Here is a 19,667-nt window from a genome sequence, read left to right as displayed (position 1 = left end):
TATTGATTATATTCCCTGTGCCATACATTATATCCTTGTGTCTTATTTATTTTGTACCTAGTAGCGTGTCCCTCTTAATTCCCTTGCCCTCTCTTTCTCTTCCCCCTACCCAGCTTTCCTGTGGTAGCCACTCAGACAGAACTCATAGAAATGAGAACTACAATATATATGAAATGAAGTATTCATTGGATGGGATATTAACAGCAGATTAGGCAGAGGATGAGATGGTTAGATAGCATCACCATCTCAATAGAGATGAATTTGAGCAAACTCTGGGAGATACTAGAGGATAGAGGAGCCTGGCATGTTGCAGTCCATGGAGTTGCAAAGAGTTGGACCCAACTTGACGATTGAATAACAATGACAGATGCAGAGTAGAAGAAAGGCTAGTGAACTTGAAGATATAGCAATGGAAACTATACAAATGAAGCACTGAGGACAAATTAACAGAGCTTCAGTAACTTACGGGCCTCCCTTGTGGCTTAGCTGGTAAAGAATCCACCTGCCTGCAATGTGGGAGACCTGGGTTCAACCTCTGGATTGGGAAGATCCCCTGGAGAAGGGAAAGGCTATCCACTCCAATATTCTGGCCTGGAGAATTCCATGGACTATACAGTCCTTGGGGTCGCAAAGAGCTGGACACAACTGAGTGACTTTCACTTCCACTTCACTTTCACTTCACTTTCAGTGACTTACGGAACAAAATGCAGTGATTTACCGAATGTGTAATTGGAGTTTCAGAAGGAGGGATGGGCATATAAAATATATTTGGAAAAATAATGGTTTATTTGTTTAGTTGATGAAAATGATAAAATCATATCCAGAAAGTTCAACCAGCTCCAAGCCAAAGGAATACAAGGAAAACATCATCAAAGATCATCATAGTCAAATTAATAAGTAGCTTATAACCGTTAATAGAAAATCTTAAAATGAACCAGGGGACAAAAGGACACATTGTGTTAGGAAATGGAAACTATGCAAGCCAAAGCTAGTGGAACAGCATTTTTCAAGTGATAATAGAGAAGAATCACCAATCTAGAATTCTATATTGAATTGAACAAAAATACCTTTCTGAAATGAAGACTTTAAAAGAAGGAAACTGCTCAGAGTGATCTTCAAAGTTTACTGTGAAAATGAGGGGCAGAGACCATACAACTCCTGGACCTGTCATATGGATGGCATTTTTCATATGTGTTCCATATCATCTTGTCTCTAGGTTATGTGGTGGGTTCTGGAAATGTTTGGGTAGCCAGCTTCCTCTTGCCATCCATCACAGCACATCTTGCATAGAGGTGGTCTTCAGATTGCTCCTCTGCCTCAGCCATCAGACTGTGAGATTCTTGAAAAGTTAGGGTTGGTCATAGTCACCTACCAGTCCCATCAGCAGCTGGCTCAGTGCCCAGCAGGTTGGGAAGGCTCAATAAATGCTGCCTAGAGCATGTATAAGTGAGAGAGAGAAAGAAGAAGGAAGGATCCGGACTACATAGCAGCCAGTGATATGATAAAGCATGATTGGATCGAATGGTTAAGGGGCTTCCCTGCCATTGAGAATGCGTGCCAACCTCTTTATACCAGCCTGCAAGGCCCTGCAGTCTGGCTTATGCCTATTTCACTGACACTCCTCTCTGCCCCTCCATCTTCCTGCTCATTCCTTGCAGCCCTTTTTCTCATCTCCCGAACATGTTGAACTTATTTCTAACTCAGAACCTTATACTTGCTAGGCCCACCACCTTGATCACCTTCCCTTAGAACTCTGCAAAGGTCACCCATCCCATACAGAATTCTGCTCAAATGTCCCCTCCCTGAATACCCACCCCACTTGACCCCACCCCAAGCAGTTCGTATCCATGTGCCCTTTCTGATCCTGTTTTCTTCAGTGCACCTGTCATTACCTGTAAATCCATTAAATGCTTGTTCATTTTTCCTTGTGGTTGTTGGTCTTATGTGTGAGAACATAAGCTCTGTGAGGGCAGCAATGTTTCCTTATTGTTCACAGTTGGATCTGCAGTACTTACTGAGTGCCACTGTATATATATAAAGTATAATACATATACACACATATATTTACACATATATATGGAATTATGTATATAATTCATATATACATGTGCATGTATATACTCACTGAGCAGTATATAGAAACACATACAAATACATTAAGCAAAATATATATATGAGCACATATTTATGAATATGCAGGTATTCATACCTAAGAAGCAGTGTACACAGACACGTGTATATGTATATAGCATATACACATGTATGTATATGCATATATATGCACAAATATCTATATAAATGTATAGCGCATATAAACACACATATCTGTATACATATATACCTTCTAAGCAGCATATATATCTATACGTCTATATACATACGCATTAAGTAGTATATACACACGTGTGTTTGTGTATGTATAGTCACGTATACATATACCCAGGCTTCCTCAGTGGCTCAGTGGTAAAGAATCCATCTGCAATGCAAGAGACTTGCAGGAGACACAGTTCAATCCCTAGGTCAGGAACATCCTCTGGAGGAGGAAATGGCAACCTACTCCAGTATTCTTGCCTGTAAAATCCCATGGACAGAGGAGCCTGGTGGGCTACAGTCCATGGGGTCACAAAAGAGTTGGGCACAACTGAGCAACTAAACAACAGTCCATATATCCACCATTCACATAAAGTGTACAGATACATACACACACTCACATATGTATATGTATGCCCACAAAGCAATACAGTATATATCTACATACATGTATATATATACACACACATATATGCATATATATACACTAAGCAGTGTGTATATTTATGTTCACATACAATATTTATTTACATATACAATGTGTATATGATGCATATGACATATATGCTATATAATTAAATGAATGAATATTATATAAATGAGTGAAAACCTTGATAATTAACAAATTAACTGATAAGAGTTAGTTGACTGGTTTATACTGATTGCCTCTTGGTTAGGGTCCTGAGGAGAATTTCTGCCTCTCCCTTGCTGCAAACTCTCATTTTTCACAGAGGCCCCCTCTCTCTCCAGGCTCACTCTCCCCGCCTCACAAGTTCCTCTTGACCCCTTGGAAGGTGGAGCCAGTGAATGTTGCTTTTGCTCCAGCAGAGAAAGTCCAGGCTGGAGTACTCTGCTTTGAGTCAACTTGGGAGTCAACAGGGCTTAATTATTTTCAAGGGAAGGAGGAAGATACCTTTGGGAGAACTTCCTGAGAAGTTCACTTCAAAAGTGTCTTTCTTGGGTTAGCAAATGGGCCCTGTGCTTAGAGAGTCATAGGGTTGAAGCAAAATAAACAGAGAGTTAATTAAAATTCATGGAATAGCCAGAGGCAGTCTGCACATAAAACAGCAGAAAGTGGAATAGTTATATGATAATAGCTTTTTATGTCCCTCAAAGGCAGATTCTGGATAAAACTGAGCAGGAGTTGCACAGATGATAATTCCAGACTCCACACTATCTTATTATGCAATGACGATCATTTCCACACACAAGCATATTATTAGCTGTCTCGTTCCGCATTCCCGACTTTGACATCTGTGTGTGAATTCATAGTGTGAACAACTATTTGATTAATAGCAGACTAGCCAATTTACTGCCCAGACTGCAACAAATCAATTTTGGAATTTTGAGAGATTTGGTCTTATATATCTGTTTTATCAGTTTGAATGTTCAGAAACATTTGACTGATCAGCATATTTTTTTCCCCTTAAAAATGTACACCGTTTTGGAATCGCTTTCATCTTTTAAGTTGCTGGGCCTCTAGGATAGGAGTAGGGGTGGAAAGGACAGCAGCATTTTGAGTCAGACAGTAAATGTTTCTGCCAACTGTTCTGTCCCAGTGTTCGTCTGGGTACTTGTGAGGGTGTGGCAAGCAAGATGAATGAGGTCCCTGATATCACTGAGTTGACAGTTTAGTAGGGAAGATAAATACACAAACGGTACATAAACATGATTTCAGTGATGATAATTGCTCTGCAGAAAATGTATAATGTGATGACCTGGGAGGGTAGGACAGCTTTCCTTGGAGGAGAGGCCAACAGAGAAGGCCTCTCTGAGATGGAAACAGTTAAGCCAAGACCTAACTGCTAAGAAGGAAACAGACCACGGGGAGATTCAGGGGGAAGAACTTCACAGACAGAAGCGGCCAGGTGATGCAAAGGTCCTGTGGTAGGGCCAGAGTTAGTGAGGGGGCAGCGAGGCAGATGTGTGTAAGATGCCCAGCCAGCATTGCATCCTGCTCTGAGTGGGGGCCTGGCATGTATGTTTGCTCTTTTCAGGACATTGCAAGAGTTCATCGTTTTATAGCACAATGGTTAGACAGTTTCACCTCCAAGTCTGACTGAGCTGAGCTGGAATTTGGGTCAACCTGGTGACTCTGGGTAAGATGTCTAACTTCTCTGTGTCTCTGAAATGAGCTGTTATTCTTACGGAAGAATCAGTTTTAGAATTCTTTAACATGATGCTTTTACTGGCACCTGTCATCGTTCATGCAGGCATCTTTGATAAGGGTTGGAATCCATTTCTTTTGAGTGAAGTGTCTATTCCTTTCATGGGCTTCCCTGGTGGCTTAGATGGTAAAGAACCTGCCTGCAATGCAGGAGAACCTGGGTTGGATCCCTGGGTGGGGAAGATCCCCTGAAGGAGGGCATGGCAACCCACTTCAGTATTCTTGCCTGGAGAATCCCATGCACAGAGGAGCCCGGCCGGTACAGTCCATGGGGTTGCAAAGAGTCAGACAGGACTGAGCAACTAACACGCACACACACTTATTCCTTCCATATTAATTAGTCCATGTTTGGCTTGAGGCAAGGGTTAGAGGAATTTGCTGGCTTCCATGGACTGCTTTAAGAGCTAAATATCAGAGGAAATGCAGGCTCACTCGCGAATGGCTTTCAAGCTTGGCCAGAGCAAATGATCCATTACTGACCAGTTTATTAATAACAGACGTCATTACTCATTTGCATTTCCCATTTTCCCACAATGACGTCTCAGTCCCTCTTCTGGATGAGCTTCCTGAGGACTTTTTCTGCCTATAAACCGGTCTCAACCTTGATTCATCCTAGAGAATACATTCCAGTATAAGAGGGTTAGAAGTAACAGGGCTGGTCCTGGACCCTTGTCCCCATGACTTCTTTTGGCATTTCCTAACAAAGCAATGTCCCTTATGACTCCTGAGGAAAACTGTTTGCGTAAGCAGTGGCGATAAATTATTTATAAAACACTCTTGGAATTACCTCCACACTCCTCTCCACCCTGTTGTTAGAAAAACATTCCCCTCCCCCCAAATGCCATATCTTCCATGTTGTATGTTTGTATGTTATTTCCTTTATTCATTCATTCACAGTTGTATAGCTGGGATCCACTTTTTTAAAATTTATTTTTACTTTATTTTACTTTACAATACTGTATTGGTTTTGCCATATATTGACATGAGTCCGCCACGGGTATACATGAGTTCCCAATCCTGAACCCCCCTCCCACCTCCCACCCCATATCATCTCTCTGGATCATCCCCGTGCACCAGCCCCAAGCATCCTGCATCCTGTATCGAACATAGACTGGCAATTCGTGATCCACTTTTTAAACCCTTCTGTATCTCCCCAGTGTCCTCAGGACAAAAGCCAACCGTATTGGCCTGCTTGTGCCAACGTGACAAAATTCCCCAGCCTGGGTGCTTAAACCACAGAAGTGGCTGTCTCACAGTTCTGGAGGCCAGAGGACACCAGCCCAATTGGATCAGGGCCTGCCCTCATGCCCTCATTTTAATTTAATTACCTCTTTAAAGGCCGTGTCTCCAAATGCCTCACATTCTGACATACTGGGGGTTAGGGCTTCACCATGCAGAGTTGGGGAAACACAATTCAACCTGCAACACCAGCCTTTTAAACGTGCCATGCAAGGCCATCTGTCTTCTGCTCCTCCCATTCGTTGCTTGGTGTTCACCACGGTCTATCTCCATATGTCTGCCGTGCAGTGTCCCAGGTGAGCGGGAGTGAGCATCACCTGATACAGATCAGAACTCACAGATGCAGGGCCCATGAGGTGGGTGCACTGTTTCTTAGCATCCCAAGGAGAGGCCAGTTGGTTTCAAGTGGAGCTGGACACACCATGGGGCTCTGCCCCAGGCAAGGGATGCCTCTCCATTCTGCCATCTCTTTTTCTGCTAACTGGGGACAAATACTTTAGAATCAAGTACCATGCAGTTCGAGCTTCCTGTGCTTACGTTCTAGTGGACTGTGGAGAAAAGTCAGATGCCCAGCCCTGAAGGCCTCAGTGGCTCCCCAGGCCCAGGAGAAGTTGACATTAGGTGGTGACTTGTGATCCTGGTTGATTCATTGCCATATGTATTAGTCAACGTTCTCCAGAAAGACAGAGCTAATAAGAGGAGAGGTAGAGATAGGGTTATTTAAGTAATTAGCTCACATCATGATGGAGGCTAGCAAGCCCAAAATCTGCAGGATAGGCTGTCAGGCTAGAGATCCAGGAAGTTGCTGATATTGCTGTGCAAAATCAAAGGCCATCTGCTGCAGAATTCCCTCTGTTTGGGGAAGGTCGGTCTTTGGTTCTGTTGAGGTCTTCAATTGATTGGATGAGGCCCACCCATATTATGGAGAGCAATCTGCTTTACTCAAAGTCCACTTGTTTAAATTCATCACAAATTAATTTTATCTAAAAGCATCCAGTGGTAAAGAACCTGCCTATCAATGTAGGATGCGCTGGAGATGTGGATTCGGTCCCTGGGTTGGGAAGGTGCCCTGGAGGAGGGCATGGCAACCTGCTCCAGTATTCTTGCCTGGAGAATCCCATGGACAGAGAACCCTGGCGGATTACAGTCCATAGGGTTTCAGAGAGTTGGACATGACTGAAGTGACTTAGCAGGCATGCGTGCAAAAGCACCTACACGTACAGAATCCTCTTTGAACATATACCTGGGCGTCATGACCCAGCCAAGCTGACACATAAAATTCACCATCACATCAAACAATTGTGAAATTGTTCCTGAACTCCTTGGTGGGCCAATTCTGCACATCTCTTCAACATTCTCTATTCTTACCTTCATAACATGTATGAATAATGATCATAATCACAATGGTGGTGGTGGTGGTTTAGTTGCTTAGTTGTGTCCCAACTCTTGCGACCCCATGGACTGTAGCCTGCCAGACTCCTCTGTCCATGGGATTTTCCATTCAAGAGTACTGGAGTGGGTTGCCAATTCCTTCTCCCATAAGCACAATAATAATAATTTAGTAAGTGCTTATCATGTAACCCTCAAAATCACCCACTGAGATAGGTACACTCCTACCCCCATTTTACAGATGAGGAAGTTGAGAGCACTGCTAACATACATGTTCCAGCTCTCTGTGTTTGCAGAGGGACTGTGCCCTCTCCTGGCAATGCACTTCCTTCTACCTCCTCCCACACTTCCATTGTCATGAAGCCAACCCTTGTTGACTGAGAAACAAGGAATATTCAAATGCAGCGTCTTCCAGAATGCCTTCTCCTAATCACATGTGCTGGTTAGGATTCCTCTTCTCAGGTACCTTAGCTTCATGTGCTCATCTGTCTCAGAGCACTGCTCTTTCTGAAGTAGTAATTATCCATTCCTCCAACTAGCTAGCCAGCCACAGAGGTCAACTAGTTGTGCTTGGCACTGTTCAAGTCACTAAGGAGGGAGCAGTGAATAAAAGAGAGAAAAATCCCTGTTATCATGGGGTTTATACCATAGCAAGGGAGACAGACAAAAGGGAAACAAACCCAGAACATGTTTGGTGATGGGAGCTGGCCACTATGACAGGGGACACAAGTGGGGGCAGGGTGGGGACTGAGGAGGGATTGGCTCGTTCACAGAAGGAGTACAGGGATGGCTTTTGGGATAAGGTGACTCATGGGCAGAGTCTGAAGGGGGTGAGCAACCAAGACTGTACATATGGGGAAAAGCATGGTAGACAGGAATGGCAGAGAGGCCAGGGTAAGAAGCGAGCTGGGAGGAGAGTAACAGGAAGAAGTAAAGGGGGGCTGGGCCATGCCGTATGGGGCCCAGGGACCTGAAGTGAGGTACTTTGTCTTCACTCTTGAGTATTGTTTGTTTATCCCATCAAATCTTAAGTTCTTAGAGCCATGTCATATCTTCATGGTCAGCACAGTGCCAGAACCATGGCAGGCATTTATCAAATGTTTATTGACTGAAATACTCATCCAAATGAGTATTTTCACAAAGCTAATTTTTAATCACTTTAATGAGGCTCCATTGATCACAGCCCACATGGACTTTCTGTGCCATGAAAAATCATTGTATAGTTTGTATATCAGATGAAGATGTTCTCAGGAGAGAGAAATAGAAAATCTGCCATTGGAGTGGCTTAAACAAAGAGGGTTTATTTTCTCATATAACAAGAAGTTTGAAGGTAGGTGGCACCATGGTAACAGTTTCAGTATCTCTGAGACTCTTGCAGCCTCAAGATCACAAGTGGCTGCTGCAGCTCCAGACGTTACATATGTGCTCAAGGTAGAAAGAATAAAAATGGTGCAGAGGAGAAAATTGGAACGATCTGTAGCTATTCCCTTTTATGCAGAAAGCAAAAGCAGAAGTCAAAAAACAAAAAGCAAACTTAGAAGTCAGAAACAGTCTAATATCTCACGGGTGAGAACTGTGGCTACTTCTGGCTGCAAGTGAGTATTTAATGGATCACACTGCCTCCTTGAAGAAAATTGTCCTATTATAAAGGAAGAAGGGAGAGGATGCATTTAGGTAGTTAACAATCATTGTCTGCCAAAGGCAATCTTCATGTTAGATAAAGATATCTGAACAATGGTACCCAGCATGACCATTCCCCTTTCAGTTCAGTTCGGTTCAGTCACTCAGTCGTGTCCAGTTCTTTGTGACCCCATGAATCACAGCACGCCAGGCCTTCCTGTCCATCACCGACTCCTGGAGTTCACTCAGACTCACGTCCATCGAGTCGGTGATGTCATCCAGCCATCTCATCCTCTATCATCCCCTTTTCCTCCTGCCCCCAACCCCTCCCAGCATCAGGGTCTTTTCCAGTGAGTCAACTCTTCACATGAGGTGGCCATAGTATTGGAGTTTCAGCTTCAACATCAGTCCTTGCAATGAACACCCAGGACTGATCTCCTTTAGGATGGACTGGTTGGATCTCCTTTCAGTCCAAGGGACTCTCTAGAGTCTTCTCCAACACCACAGTTCAAAAGCATCAATTCTTTGGCGCTCAGCTTTCTTCACAGTCCAACTCTCACATCCATACATGACCACAGGAAAAACCATAGCCTTGACTAGACGGACCTTTGTTGGCAAAGTAATATATCTGCTTTTCAATATGCTATCTAGGTTGATCATAATTTTCCTTCCAAGGAGTAAGCATCTTTAATTTCATAGCTGCAATACTATCTACAGTGACTTTGGAGCCCCCCAAAATAAAGTCTGACACTGTTTCCACTGTTTCCCCATCTATTTCTCATGAAGTGATGGGACCAGATGCCATGATCTTCGTTTTCTGAATGTTGAGCTTTAAGCCAACTTTTTCACTCTCCTCTTTCACCTTCATCAAGAGGCTTTTTAGTTCCTCTTCACTTTCTGCCATAAGGGTGGTGTCATCTGCATATCTGAGGCTGTTGATATTTCTCTTGGCAATCTTGATTCCAGCTTGTGCTTCTTCCAGCCCAGCGTTTCTCATGATGTACTCTGCATAGAAGTGAAATAAGCAGGGTGACAATATCAGCCTTGATGAACTCCTTTTCCTATTTGGAACCAGTCTGTTCCATGTCCAGTTCTAGCTGTTGCTTCCTGACCTGCATACAGGTTTCTTAAGAGGCAGGTCAAGTGGTCTGGTATTCCCATCTCTTTCAGTATTTTCCACTGTTTATTGCAATCCACATAGTCAAAGGCTTTGGCATAGTCAATAAAGCAAAAATAGATGTTTCTCTTGAATTCTCTTGGATCTTTTCCATGATCCAGCGGATGTTGTCAATTTGATCTCTGGTTCCTCTGCCTTTTCTAAAACCAGCTTGAACATCTGGAAGTTCATGGTTCATATACTGCTGAAGCCTGGCTTGGAGAATTTTGACCATTACTTTACTAGCGTGTGAGATGAGTACAATTGTGTGGTAGTTTGAGCATTCTTTGGCATTGCCTTTCCTTGGGATTGGAATGAAAACTGACCTTTTCCAGTCCTGTGCCCACTGCTGAGTTTTCCAAATTTGCTGGCATATTGACCTTAATCATGACTTTTTTCACTTTTCCCCGATTTAGTTCCCCGCCCCCTCAGATTCTTGCTCCTGCAAGCGTAACCAGTGTCTTTAAATGTTACACTACAGCTGTCCATCAATCAACAGGATTTGCTAAGTGCACTCAAGCTGAGGATGGGGTGGGCAGCACCGCAAAGGTCAACTGAATCATGTAAGAAGAAGCATCCAGGCTGGTCCACAGAAGGGCAGCACCAGCCTTTGCACCTGCACAGTCCTGGGTTCCCAGCACAGCTCTGGTTTCTCTGATTCTCAGGTCATCTGTGTCCCCAGAGCCAGGCTTGCCTGAGCTGAAGAGTGGGGTTCACAGTCCTGACCATAAAGGTCACTGAGGATGCAGCCAGACAAGGACTTTCCTGAAGAGTCCAGCAAAGTGATTCTCAGCTGGCCTGAGCGTCAGACTCCCCTGGGAAGCTTTTTACAAAATACACCGTCCTAGGACCCTCCCAGACCTCTAAGGGTGCTGCAGACTGAGGTCATCAGTGCTGTGAATGAGCAGTCCACTGGGGACTACTGGATGCCAGTGTGATGGAGGTTCTCAATACCCAGCAGTCCCCCTTCTCTGCCAAACTGGGATCAGTTCCCAGATTTCTGATGCACGGTATGCTGGCCACATGTCTTTCTTACGACAAGTCGCCTGAAATCCATGCTCACTAGCATTTATTTATTTGCCCCAATAAATTGTAATTAATAAATGATAAATCAATTCCTAACTGAATTAGACTAATGAAGGTTGTTAACTGCCAGTCAGCAGCTGGAGTGGCTCTGGCCAAACTGCATGTAGTCTGCCTCATTAATTGTGGTTTCTGGTGGAAGGGCGTCTGTGCTGCCCTGTTGATGAGTGCTGGGACCACCTGGGATCCACCTCCTCTGTTTGGAAGTTTCCCAGCACCTCAGCAGAGCTGACTGTTGGTGAGGAGGGCTGACGTTTCCTCTGGAACACCTGTCCTGAGCCCAGGAGGCTGAGATGCTCAACCCCTCCAGGCAAATCATGTATCAACCTCCCTTCCTTATCTGGTACCCAGAGTCAGACGTCCAAGCCCTATGCAACTCATGAGCTCAGCTTTGAAAGCTCGAATTTGAATCTCATTTTGAAGAGTCTTCCCTAGCTCCCGAGCTGTCTCTGAGCTGCAGTGAGTGTCAACTTCCCGACCTTCCCTGGGAGGTGAGAACCATCTCTCAGCACCTTCGCCCACCATCAATTATACCAACGAGAGCTGGGGACAGGGTAGGGGGGACAGGGGCTCTTCCTCTCACATGGGTGTTGCCCAGACCCCATGGAATCACAGCCTCAGCTTTCCGAGATGATGCAGCTGACTGGGCTTCAGGGCTCCCGGCCCTGGCAGAAGCCGTGTCCGTCCCACACCTTTTCTGAGAAGGCAAATGAAGAGTGACAGAGATGGGAAACCCTAATTACTAGAATGATCCACCCACCACGTGTCTGCCTGCAGATGTGGATCTCAGGGCTGTAGAAGGGTCTCAGATCCCTGCGAACCAGGGCCCCACAGGGCTTTTGTATAGCACCCCTTTGCCTCCTGTGGTTTTATACAAACTTAAAGTTTGTTGGTAAAGTTTGTGAGCCTTCAGCCTCATGCCACTAAAGAGCCTCTTGATGAAGATGAAAGAGGACAGTGAAACGCTGACTTAAAACTCAACATTCAAAAAAGTAAGATCATGGCATCCAGTCCCATCACTTCATGGCAAATAGATGGAGAAACAATGGCAACAGTGACAGACTTTATTTTCTTGGGCTCCAAAATCACTGTGTATGGTCACTGCAGTCATAAAATTAAAAGACGTTTGCTCCTTGGAAGGAAAACCTAGACAAACCTAGGTAGTGTATTAAAAAGCAGAGGCATCATTTTGCCAACAAAGGTGCGTATAGTCAGAGTTATGGTTTTTCCAGTAGTCACATATGGATGTGAGAGTTGGACCATAAAGAAGGATAAGCACCAAAGAAATGATGCTTTTGAACTGTGGTGTTGGAGAAGACTCTTGAGAGTCTCTTGGACTGCAAGGAGATCAAACCAGGCCATCTTAAAGGAAATCAACACTTAATATTCATTGGAAGGACTGATGCTGAAGCTTAAACTCCAATACTTTGGTCACCTGATGCAAAGAGCTGACTCACTGGAAAAGACCCAGATGCTGGGAAAGATTGAAGGCAGGAGAAGAAGGGGACGACAGAGGATGACATGGTTGGATGGCATCACCGACTCTGTGGACATGAGTTTGAGCAAACTCAGAGAGATAGTGAAGGACAAGGAAGCCTGGTGTGCTGCAGTCCATGGGGTCACAAAGAGTCAGACATGACTGAGCAACTGAACAACAACTTCGTGCCACTGATTGTACTGGCTAGAAAAACACCCATTTGGAGGTTTCATGAAATGTGCTCTTTAAGACATTAAGATTCACATGACATTTATCATCCCTCAGATGCAGCCAGGCTCTCTCACATCCTCAGTCTCATTTAGTTTCATCCCAGTGGGGCAGGGTGGGCTTTGATAACTCAGTTCAGACAGATGCTGAGACAGAAGCTCAGAAAGGCAGCAAGAACCAAAGTGGGAATCGGAATTCAGGCTTTTGTCCAGCATCTTCTTTTTTTATTTTTTGTTTTAATGGGCTCTGCTAGGTCCTTGTTGCTGTGCAGGCTTTTCTCAACTTGCAGCGAGTCGGGGCCAGTCTAGTTGAGGGGCACATGCTTCTCATTGCGGTGGCTTCTCTTGTTGCTGAGCACCAGCTCTGGAGTGTAGGGGCTTCCGTTGTTTTGGTTCCTGGGCTCTAGAGCATAGACTCAGTAGTTGTGGCACACAGACTTAGTTGCTCCATAGCATGTGGGATCTTCCTGGACTAAGGATTGAACCCAGATCTCCTACATTGGCAGATAGATTCTTTACCACTGAGCCACCAGGAAAGCCCCCACCATCTTGAATCTGCCTCAGATTCACAGCCTGTTGGGGCCGAAAGGGTCCCAAGTTCCAATAGAAGAGCAACTTGGGCTGCTTGGAGAAAACCCTGAACTCCCAGGCCGGCGACCACATCCCTGGTGTTGTCCATCACAGCCCTGTTTCCCGGGAGGAGCGTTGTTGGTGAAAAGCACCAGCTGGAGGGGCAGAGAGCCTGAGTTTGAGTCCCAAGGTGTGAAGAAGGTCTAAGACCTTTCTGTGCGTCTCTTCCTTTATCTGTCAAGTGAGGGGGATAAGAGGAGTTACTCTACTGAGTTGAACAGTGTCACCCCACCCCAAAATTTACATGATGTAGCTGCTAGTAAGGGCTTCCCTTGTAGCTCAGTCGGTAAGGAATCTGCCTGCAGTGCAGGAGACCCGGGTTCGATCCCTGGGTTAGGAAGATCCCCTGGAGAAGGAAATGGCAACCCACTCCAGTATCCTGGCCTGGAATATCTCATAGACAGAGGAGCCTGGTGGGTTGCAGTCTATGGGGTCGCAAAGAGTTGGGCACGACTAAGTGACTAACACTGACTTACTTAGCTGCTAGCAAGGAGCATCCAGGATGGGTAGCAACCTTCAGAAATTAGAAGAGGCCAAGAAAGATTCTCTCTGAGAGCCTGCAGGGGGTACGGCCCTGTCAGCACTTTAATTTGGAGTTTCTGGCCTCCAGAGCTGTGAGACAGTAAATGTCTCCTGTGTTGAGCCCCCCAGTCTGTGGTCCTTTGATGTGGCAACTGGGGAAAGGAAGGCAAAACCCCATCAGGATGTTGGGAACACGGTACCTGTTCTTCCTGCTAATTTTTTTCAGTGACACTGTACTCCTTGCCTGGGGTCCTAAGGCTCCATGTCCTCCTTTATATCTTTCCTTTTCCTTGAAAGTCTCTTCTTTTGACTTTGCCATCTTGCCAGCCTTTCATGACTCCCCTCTGGCATTAGCGCCTCCAGACAGCCTTCTTTGACAGCAGGTCCCTCCTCCCACTGCAGTCCCTTGTGAGTTAGGGAGTTGCTCCAAAGTCAGACTGTTGTGGATTTGACACTGAGAAGCTCGTTGAACTCTAATTAGCACACTCAGCTGCAGTTTCCTTGCAGTTGAAGGCGGTTGTGCTGTTTAGCCACTAAATTGTGTCTGACTCTTTGTGACCTCACAGACTGTAGCCCACCAGGCTCCTCTGTCCATGGGATTTTCTAGGCAAGGATACTGTAGTGGGTTGCCATTTCCTTCTCCAGGGGAGGGCTTCCTTGATAGCTCAGTCGGTAAAGAATTTGCCTGCAATACAGGAGGCCCCGATTTCATTCCTGGGTTGGGAAGATCCACTGGAGAAGGGATAGGCTACCACTCCGGTATTCTTGGGCTTCCCTTGTGGCTCAGCTGGTAAAGAATCCACCTGCAATACAGGAGACCTGGGTTTGATCCCTGAGTTGGGAAGATCCCCTGGAGAAGGGAAAGGCTACCCACTCCAGTATTCTGGCCTGGAGAGTTCCCTGGACTGTATAGTCCATGGGGTTGCAGAGTCAGACAGGACTGAGCAACTTTCATTTTCACTCCCAGGGATCTTTCCAGATCAGGGATCAAGCCCATGTCTCCTGCACTGGCAGGCGGATTCTTTGCGGCTGAGTCACCAAGGAATCCCTGTATGGACAGTACTTAGTGTCAATACCTGATCAGCAGCTCTTCCATGGTGCCAATGTGGAGGGACTGTGGCATAGCCAGGGCTGCTTGCCCACCAGGATTTCAGAATCGAGCCTTGAACCCAGAAGTGGGGAGGCAGTGAGGGGCTTTCCCTATTTGTTCCTTTGAAATGTTGTTCTGAACGCTGTCCCCTTTGGCTGTCACACAGGTGTGTATCGTGCAGAAGCGAGACACCAAGAAAATGTATGCGATGAAGTACATGAACAAGCAGAAGTGCATCGAGAGGGACGAGGTGCGCAACGTCTTCCGGGAACTCCAGATCATGCAGGGCCTGGAGCATCCTTTCCTGGTCAATCTTTGGTGAGTGAGTCCCTCCAGGGCTGCTGTGAACGCCTCATGGTGTAGCCAAATGCAAACAGCTCTGCAGCAGGAATCCTGCATTGTTCAGAGACGAAATGGAATTTTCTGGGTTCGGATGTTCTTTTGAATATCTCGCTGTGTATGCTTTCCAATGACTATTGTCAGTTTCTGATGAAATCATTAAGCACATGCTTAATTTTCATTCTATTCTCTTACCTGGTGAATCAGAATTGAAATTGATTTAGAAGAGAAGGTTGTTGTATGTTTGAGAATGCAGGTAAAATATTTTAAGAGGATGTCAAGTGGGAGTCTTCTAAGGGAATTTATCGAGAATCACTGCATGGTGTTGATGGCAAGAAGGACTTCTGGGAGCTGATGTTTCACTCCACTCTGGATGGCTGACCGGTGTGGATATGCTGAATTCCAACTTCTGAATCTGGCCCTCAGGGCCCAGTTCCATCCACGTGCTGAAACTCTCTCTGTTGCACTGCTGGCTCTTGCCTCTGCTTTGCGTCCTAGATTTGCCACTTTGCTGGTGGTTTCCCTGCCTTTGTGCCTTTGCATGTGAAGTCTCCTCTTTCTGAGACTTCTACCTCCCAGTCTGCCCAGCTTCCTCCTACCAAATGCCTCAGATGGGCATTTCTGTGGGGAAATGTCATACATCAGAGACTGGTAACAAGTGTGTGTCTGTCATGTCTCCAGCCACACAGGTACTTCAGTTATTTGGGGGAAATAAAACCGCTACATGTTTTAATTGCCACGCAAGAGAAATTTTCTAATTTACTTTTTATTGAGGGGACATTTGGTTTATTAATACTATATTTGTTTCTTGTGTACAACATTATATTTCTGTATATACTCCAGTGTGCTCATCACCAAAAATTAAGCCTCCATTCGTCACCATACAGATGATCCCCTTTCATCATTTCACACTTCCCTGACCCCGCCCCTTTCCCTCTGATAACCACTGTGTTCTTAGGATGTATGTGTTTGTTTTTGATTGATCTGGTTTGTTCATGTATTTTTTGTTTGTTTTTTATATGCCACATGTGAGTAAAATCATACAGCGTTTGTCTTTCTCCATCTGATCTATTTCTTGTAACATAATACCCTCAAAGTCCATCCATGTTGTTGCAAATGGCAAAATTTCATCTGTATTTTTATGGCAGTGTAGTAATCAGTATATATATATGTATATTATACACACCACATCTACTCCACTCATTCGTCTGTTGATGGGCTGTTAAGTTATTACCATATCTTGGCTATTACAACATAGTTGTACAAATATCTTTTGAATGAGTATTTTTGTGTTCTTTGGATAAATACCCAGGAGTGGGGTAGCTGGATCATATGGTAGTTATATTTTTAATTTTTTGAGGAACCTCCAGACTATTTTGCACAGTGGCTGCACCATTTCTAATCAGAAAAGCAGTATAGGTTCCTTGCACAATGCAGAAAATGATGTACATAAGAAGGCAATAGGGCTTCCCCAGTGACTCAGTGGTAAAGAATCCACCTGCCACTGCAAGAGACGTGGACTCGATCCCTGGGTTGTGAAGATCCCCTGGAGAAGGAAATAGCAACCCACTCCAGTATTCTTGCCTGGAAAAATCCCACAGACAGAGGAGTCTGGTGGGCTACAGTCCATGGGGTTGCAAAGAGTCAGACAGGATTCAGAAATTAAACAAGAACAACAAAAAGGAAATAGTTATCTAGAATCCTACCACCATGAGGTTGCATTCTGGCGTGTAATTCTTTTTTTATAGTAAGTCCCTGCATATGAATGAATATCTTTCCTAGAATGCATTCGTAAGTCCAACAAAGTTAGCCTGGGTACCCAACTAACACAATCAGCTGTATAATACTGTACTGTAATAGGTCTAAAGTACTTTACACACAAATTATTTATTTAAAAAAACCACAAAAGTAAAGAAAACATTTTTAATCTTATAGTACCGTATCTTGAAAATACAGTAGTATAGGACAACAGCCAGCATACAGGGGCTGGCATTGAGTGAATTGTCCCCATTTTGCAGATGGAGTAATTGAGTCACACCACTAGTAGACGGATGAGATGGGACTTGAATCCACACAGTCTGACTTCATGGCCCACACTTGCAACCCTTCTACCACTGCTGCTGTGAGAAGGCCCTGGCCCTTCCCTTCTTTGCCCACCGCTCCCTCTTCCTGCACGGAGCGCCTCCTGCAAGGCTTCTGTTTGCTGCCCTGTCACCCTGCTAGCAGGGGGCGTGGTGTGGAATCACTTGTCGGGCTCATAAGGACGCCATGGCTTTGAATTAATTACACATCAGCTTTTCATCTCATTACACGGAGGGTGAATTACTGTGGCCTTGGAGCACCTGACTGCGCCCCTTCTCATTCCTCTCTTTTGCTGACATGCTCTATAACTGGCAGAGGCAAAGACCAGGCACTGATTAGTTTTCACGACAGTTTGGCCTCTAGAGAATGAATGATGGGTGTTTCCAAGCCTGTGACGATCCAGGTTGAGTTGTCAAGTGCAATATTTTCACCTGTTCTGAAGCAAAGCTGTTCTGCTCTCTGGGGCTAAGACAACTGGAGCAAAGGAAAAAGGCGATGAACTATCCCACCCCAAACAGAGGAGCTGTGCAGCAACGGGAGCCCTGGAGAGGCAGGGCGTGGGAGAGGAGGGGAGGGGAGAGATGAGGCAGAGAGTTCCAACACTCGGGCTCTGAGTTCCGATCTCCCAGGTTCTAATAACAGCTCTGCCTCTTGTAGATGAAGAGGTTGCTATGGACTGAATTGTGTTTCCTCCCCACCCTCTCCCTGCCCCACAAAAATTCATATATTGATACCCTAACTCCCAATGTGACTGTATCTGGAGATAGGACCTTTTGGTGGCTATTAAGGTTAAACGAGGTCATTAGGGTGGAACCCTAATCCAATGTGATCTTTTCCTGTCTGCTTCCCTGGTGGCTCGGATGGAAAAGAATCTGTCTGCAATGCAGGAAACCTGAATTCGATCCCTGGGTCAGGAAGAGCCCCTGGAGAAGGGAATGGCAACCCATTTTAGTATTCTTGCTTGGAGAATTCCATGGACAGAGGAGCCTGGTAGGCTACAGTCCATGGAGTCACAAAGAGTCGGACATGATTAAGCAACTACCACCACTAATCCAAAAGGATGGTAGCCTTATAAGAAGATGGAAAGTGTTCAAATCTCTGCCATGTGAGGACAGAGCAGGAAGGGGGCTGCCTGCAAACCAAGAAGAGAGCCCTCACCGGAACACGACCATGCCTGCGTCCTGATCTTGGACCCTAATCTCGGGCTTCCAACCTCCAGAATTGTGTGAGAATATACTTCCACTGCTTCAGTCTCCCAGGTGGTGGTTTTGTTATGGCAGCCTAGTACAGATTCCTTGAGAGTGATTTGAGTCTCCCTTCTGCGTCTCAGTTTCCTTTTTTGGAAAATGGAAGTGAAAAGGTGATCACATCACAGGGATGCTGTAAAGACCAAACCGGACAATATTAATGCGTACAAGCATCCACACAGTCCTGGGCTCGAGGTGGCTGCTGGTTCAGGGACCTCCACTGCTGTTGGTAGGACTAGCACTTGTCCTTCAGGTCAGCTTTGGGCTGGCTGGACCAATTCTATCCTTATCCAGCGTGAACATGAGGACATGCTTGCTGACTATTAGAAGATGGGTCGAGTTTTCAGTACTAAAGACTTTTGTCTCGATAAATGGTAGCAGGGAGGTTGTTTGTGTGTATTTTCAGACTGTATTTTCAAAGTCCAATTCTACTTACCAGATTGACTACATTTACTAGACTGTAGGATGAGAACAGATACCTGCAATTAATGTAAACAGTTCTCATAGCAAGTATTGTTTCTAGAGCCTTCCCTGAGTAGTGAATGGCTGAATCACGACACAGGTCTCTAACAGGCCACTGGAAGCCAGGAAAGAACCACTTAAATTAGTGGCTAGTTTTCCTTTGGCATTGAGACCTTTGATTCGAGTAAAACTACATAAGGTGTTGAAAGATAGAGCTGATTTGTCTGAAGCAGGGGGCAGGAAAGAAGGTTGTAGAGAGGACAGAGACAGGAAGTCCCTTAGGGAACCTCTGATGAAGGACAAAGACCTGTACAGGGTTTCCCTGATGGGCTCGGTGGTAAAGAATCTGCCTGCAGTGCAGGAGACACTGAGACACGGGTTGATCCTTGGGTCGGGAATATCTCCTGGAGGATAGCGTGCAGCCCACTGCAGTATTCTTGCCTGGAAAATCCCATGGACAGAGGAACCTGGTGAACTTCAGACCACGGGGTCACAAAGAGTTCGACATGACTGAAGAGGCTGAGCATGCACACACCAAAGCCCCATATGAAGAATCGCCAGTTACTGAGCAGCTTCATTTTCATAAAAATGACCGTCTTTGATCTTGACTATTGCTACAACCTCCCA

General features: G+C 45.3%; 1 protein-coding gene across 1 annotated transcript in view; it reads left to right on the top strand.

Annotated features, from left to right (window-relative positions):
- Nucleotides 1-19,667, top strand: part of STK32B (serine/threonine kinase 32B) — a 383,198-nt gene that overhangs the window by 105,931 nt on the left and 257,600 nt on the right. The window contains exon 3 of the mRNA XM_052642065.1: nt 15,077-15,228. Coding sequence (XP_052498025.1) covers nt 15,077-15,228 — 152 coding nt within the window. The remainder of the gene's footprint in view (nt 1-15,076; nt 15,229-19,667) is intronic.

Source organism: Budorcas taxicolor, chromosome 6, assembly GCF_023091745.1.
Source record: "Budorcas taxicolor isolate Tak-1 chromosome 6, Takin1.1, whole genome shotgun sequence".
In the NCBI taxonomy this organism is placed as follows: domain Eukaryota; kingdom Metazoa; phylum Chordata; class Mammalia; order Artiodactyla; family Bovidae; genus Budorcas; species Budorcas taxicolor.
Note: the sequence above shows the minus strand (reverse complement) of the source record. Positions and strands in the feature narration are given on the sequence as shown.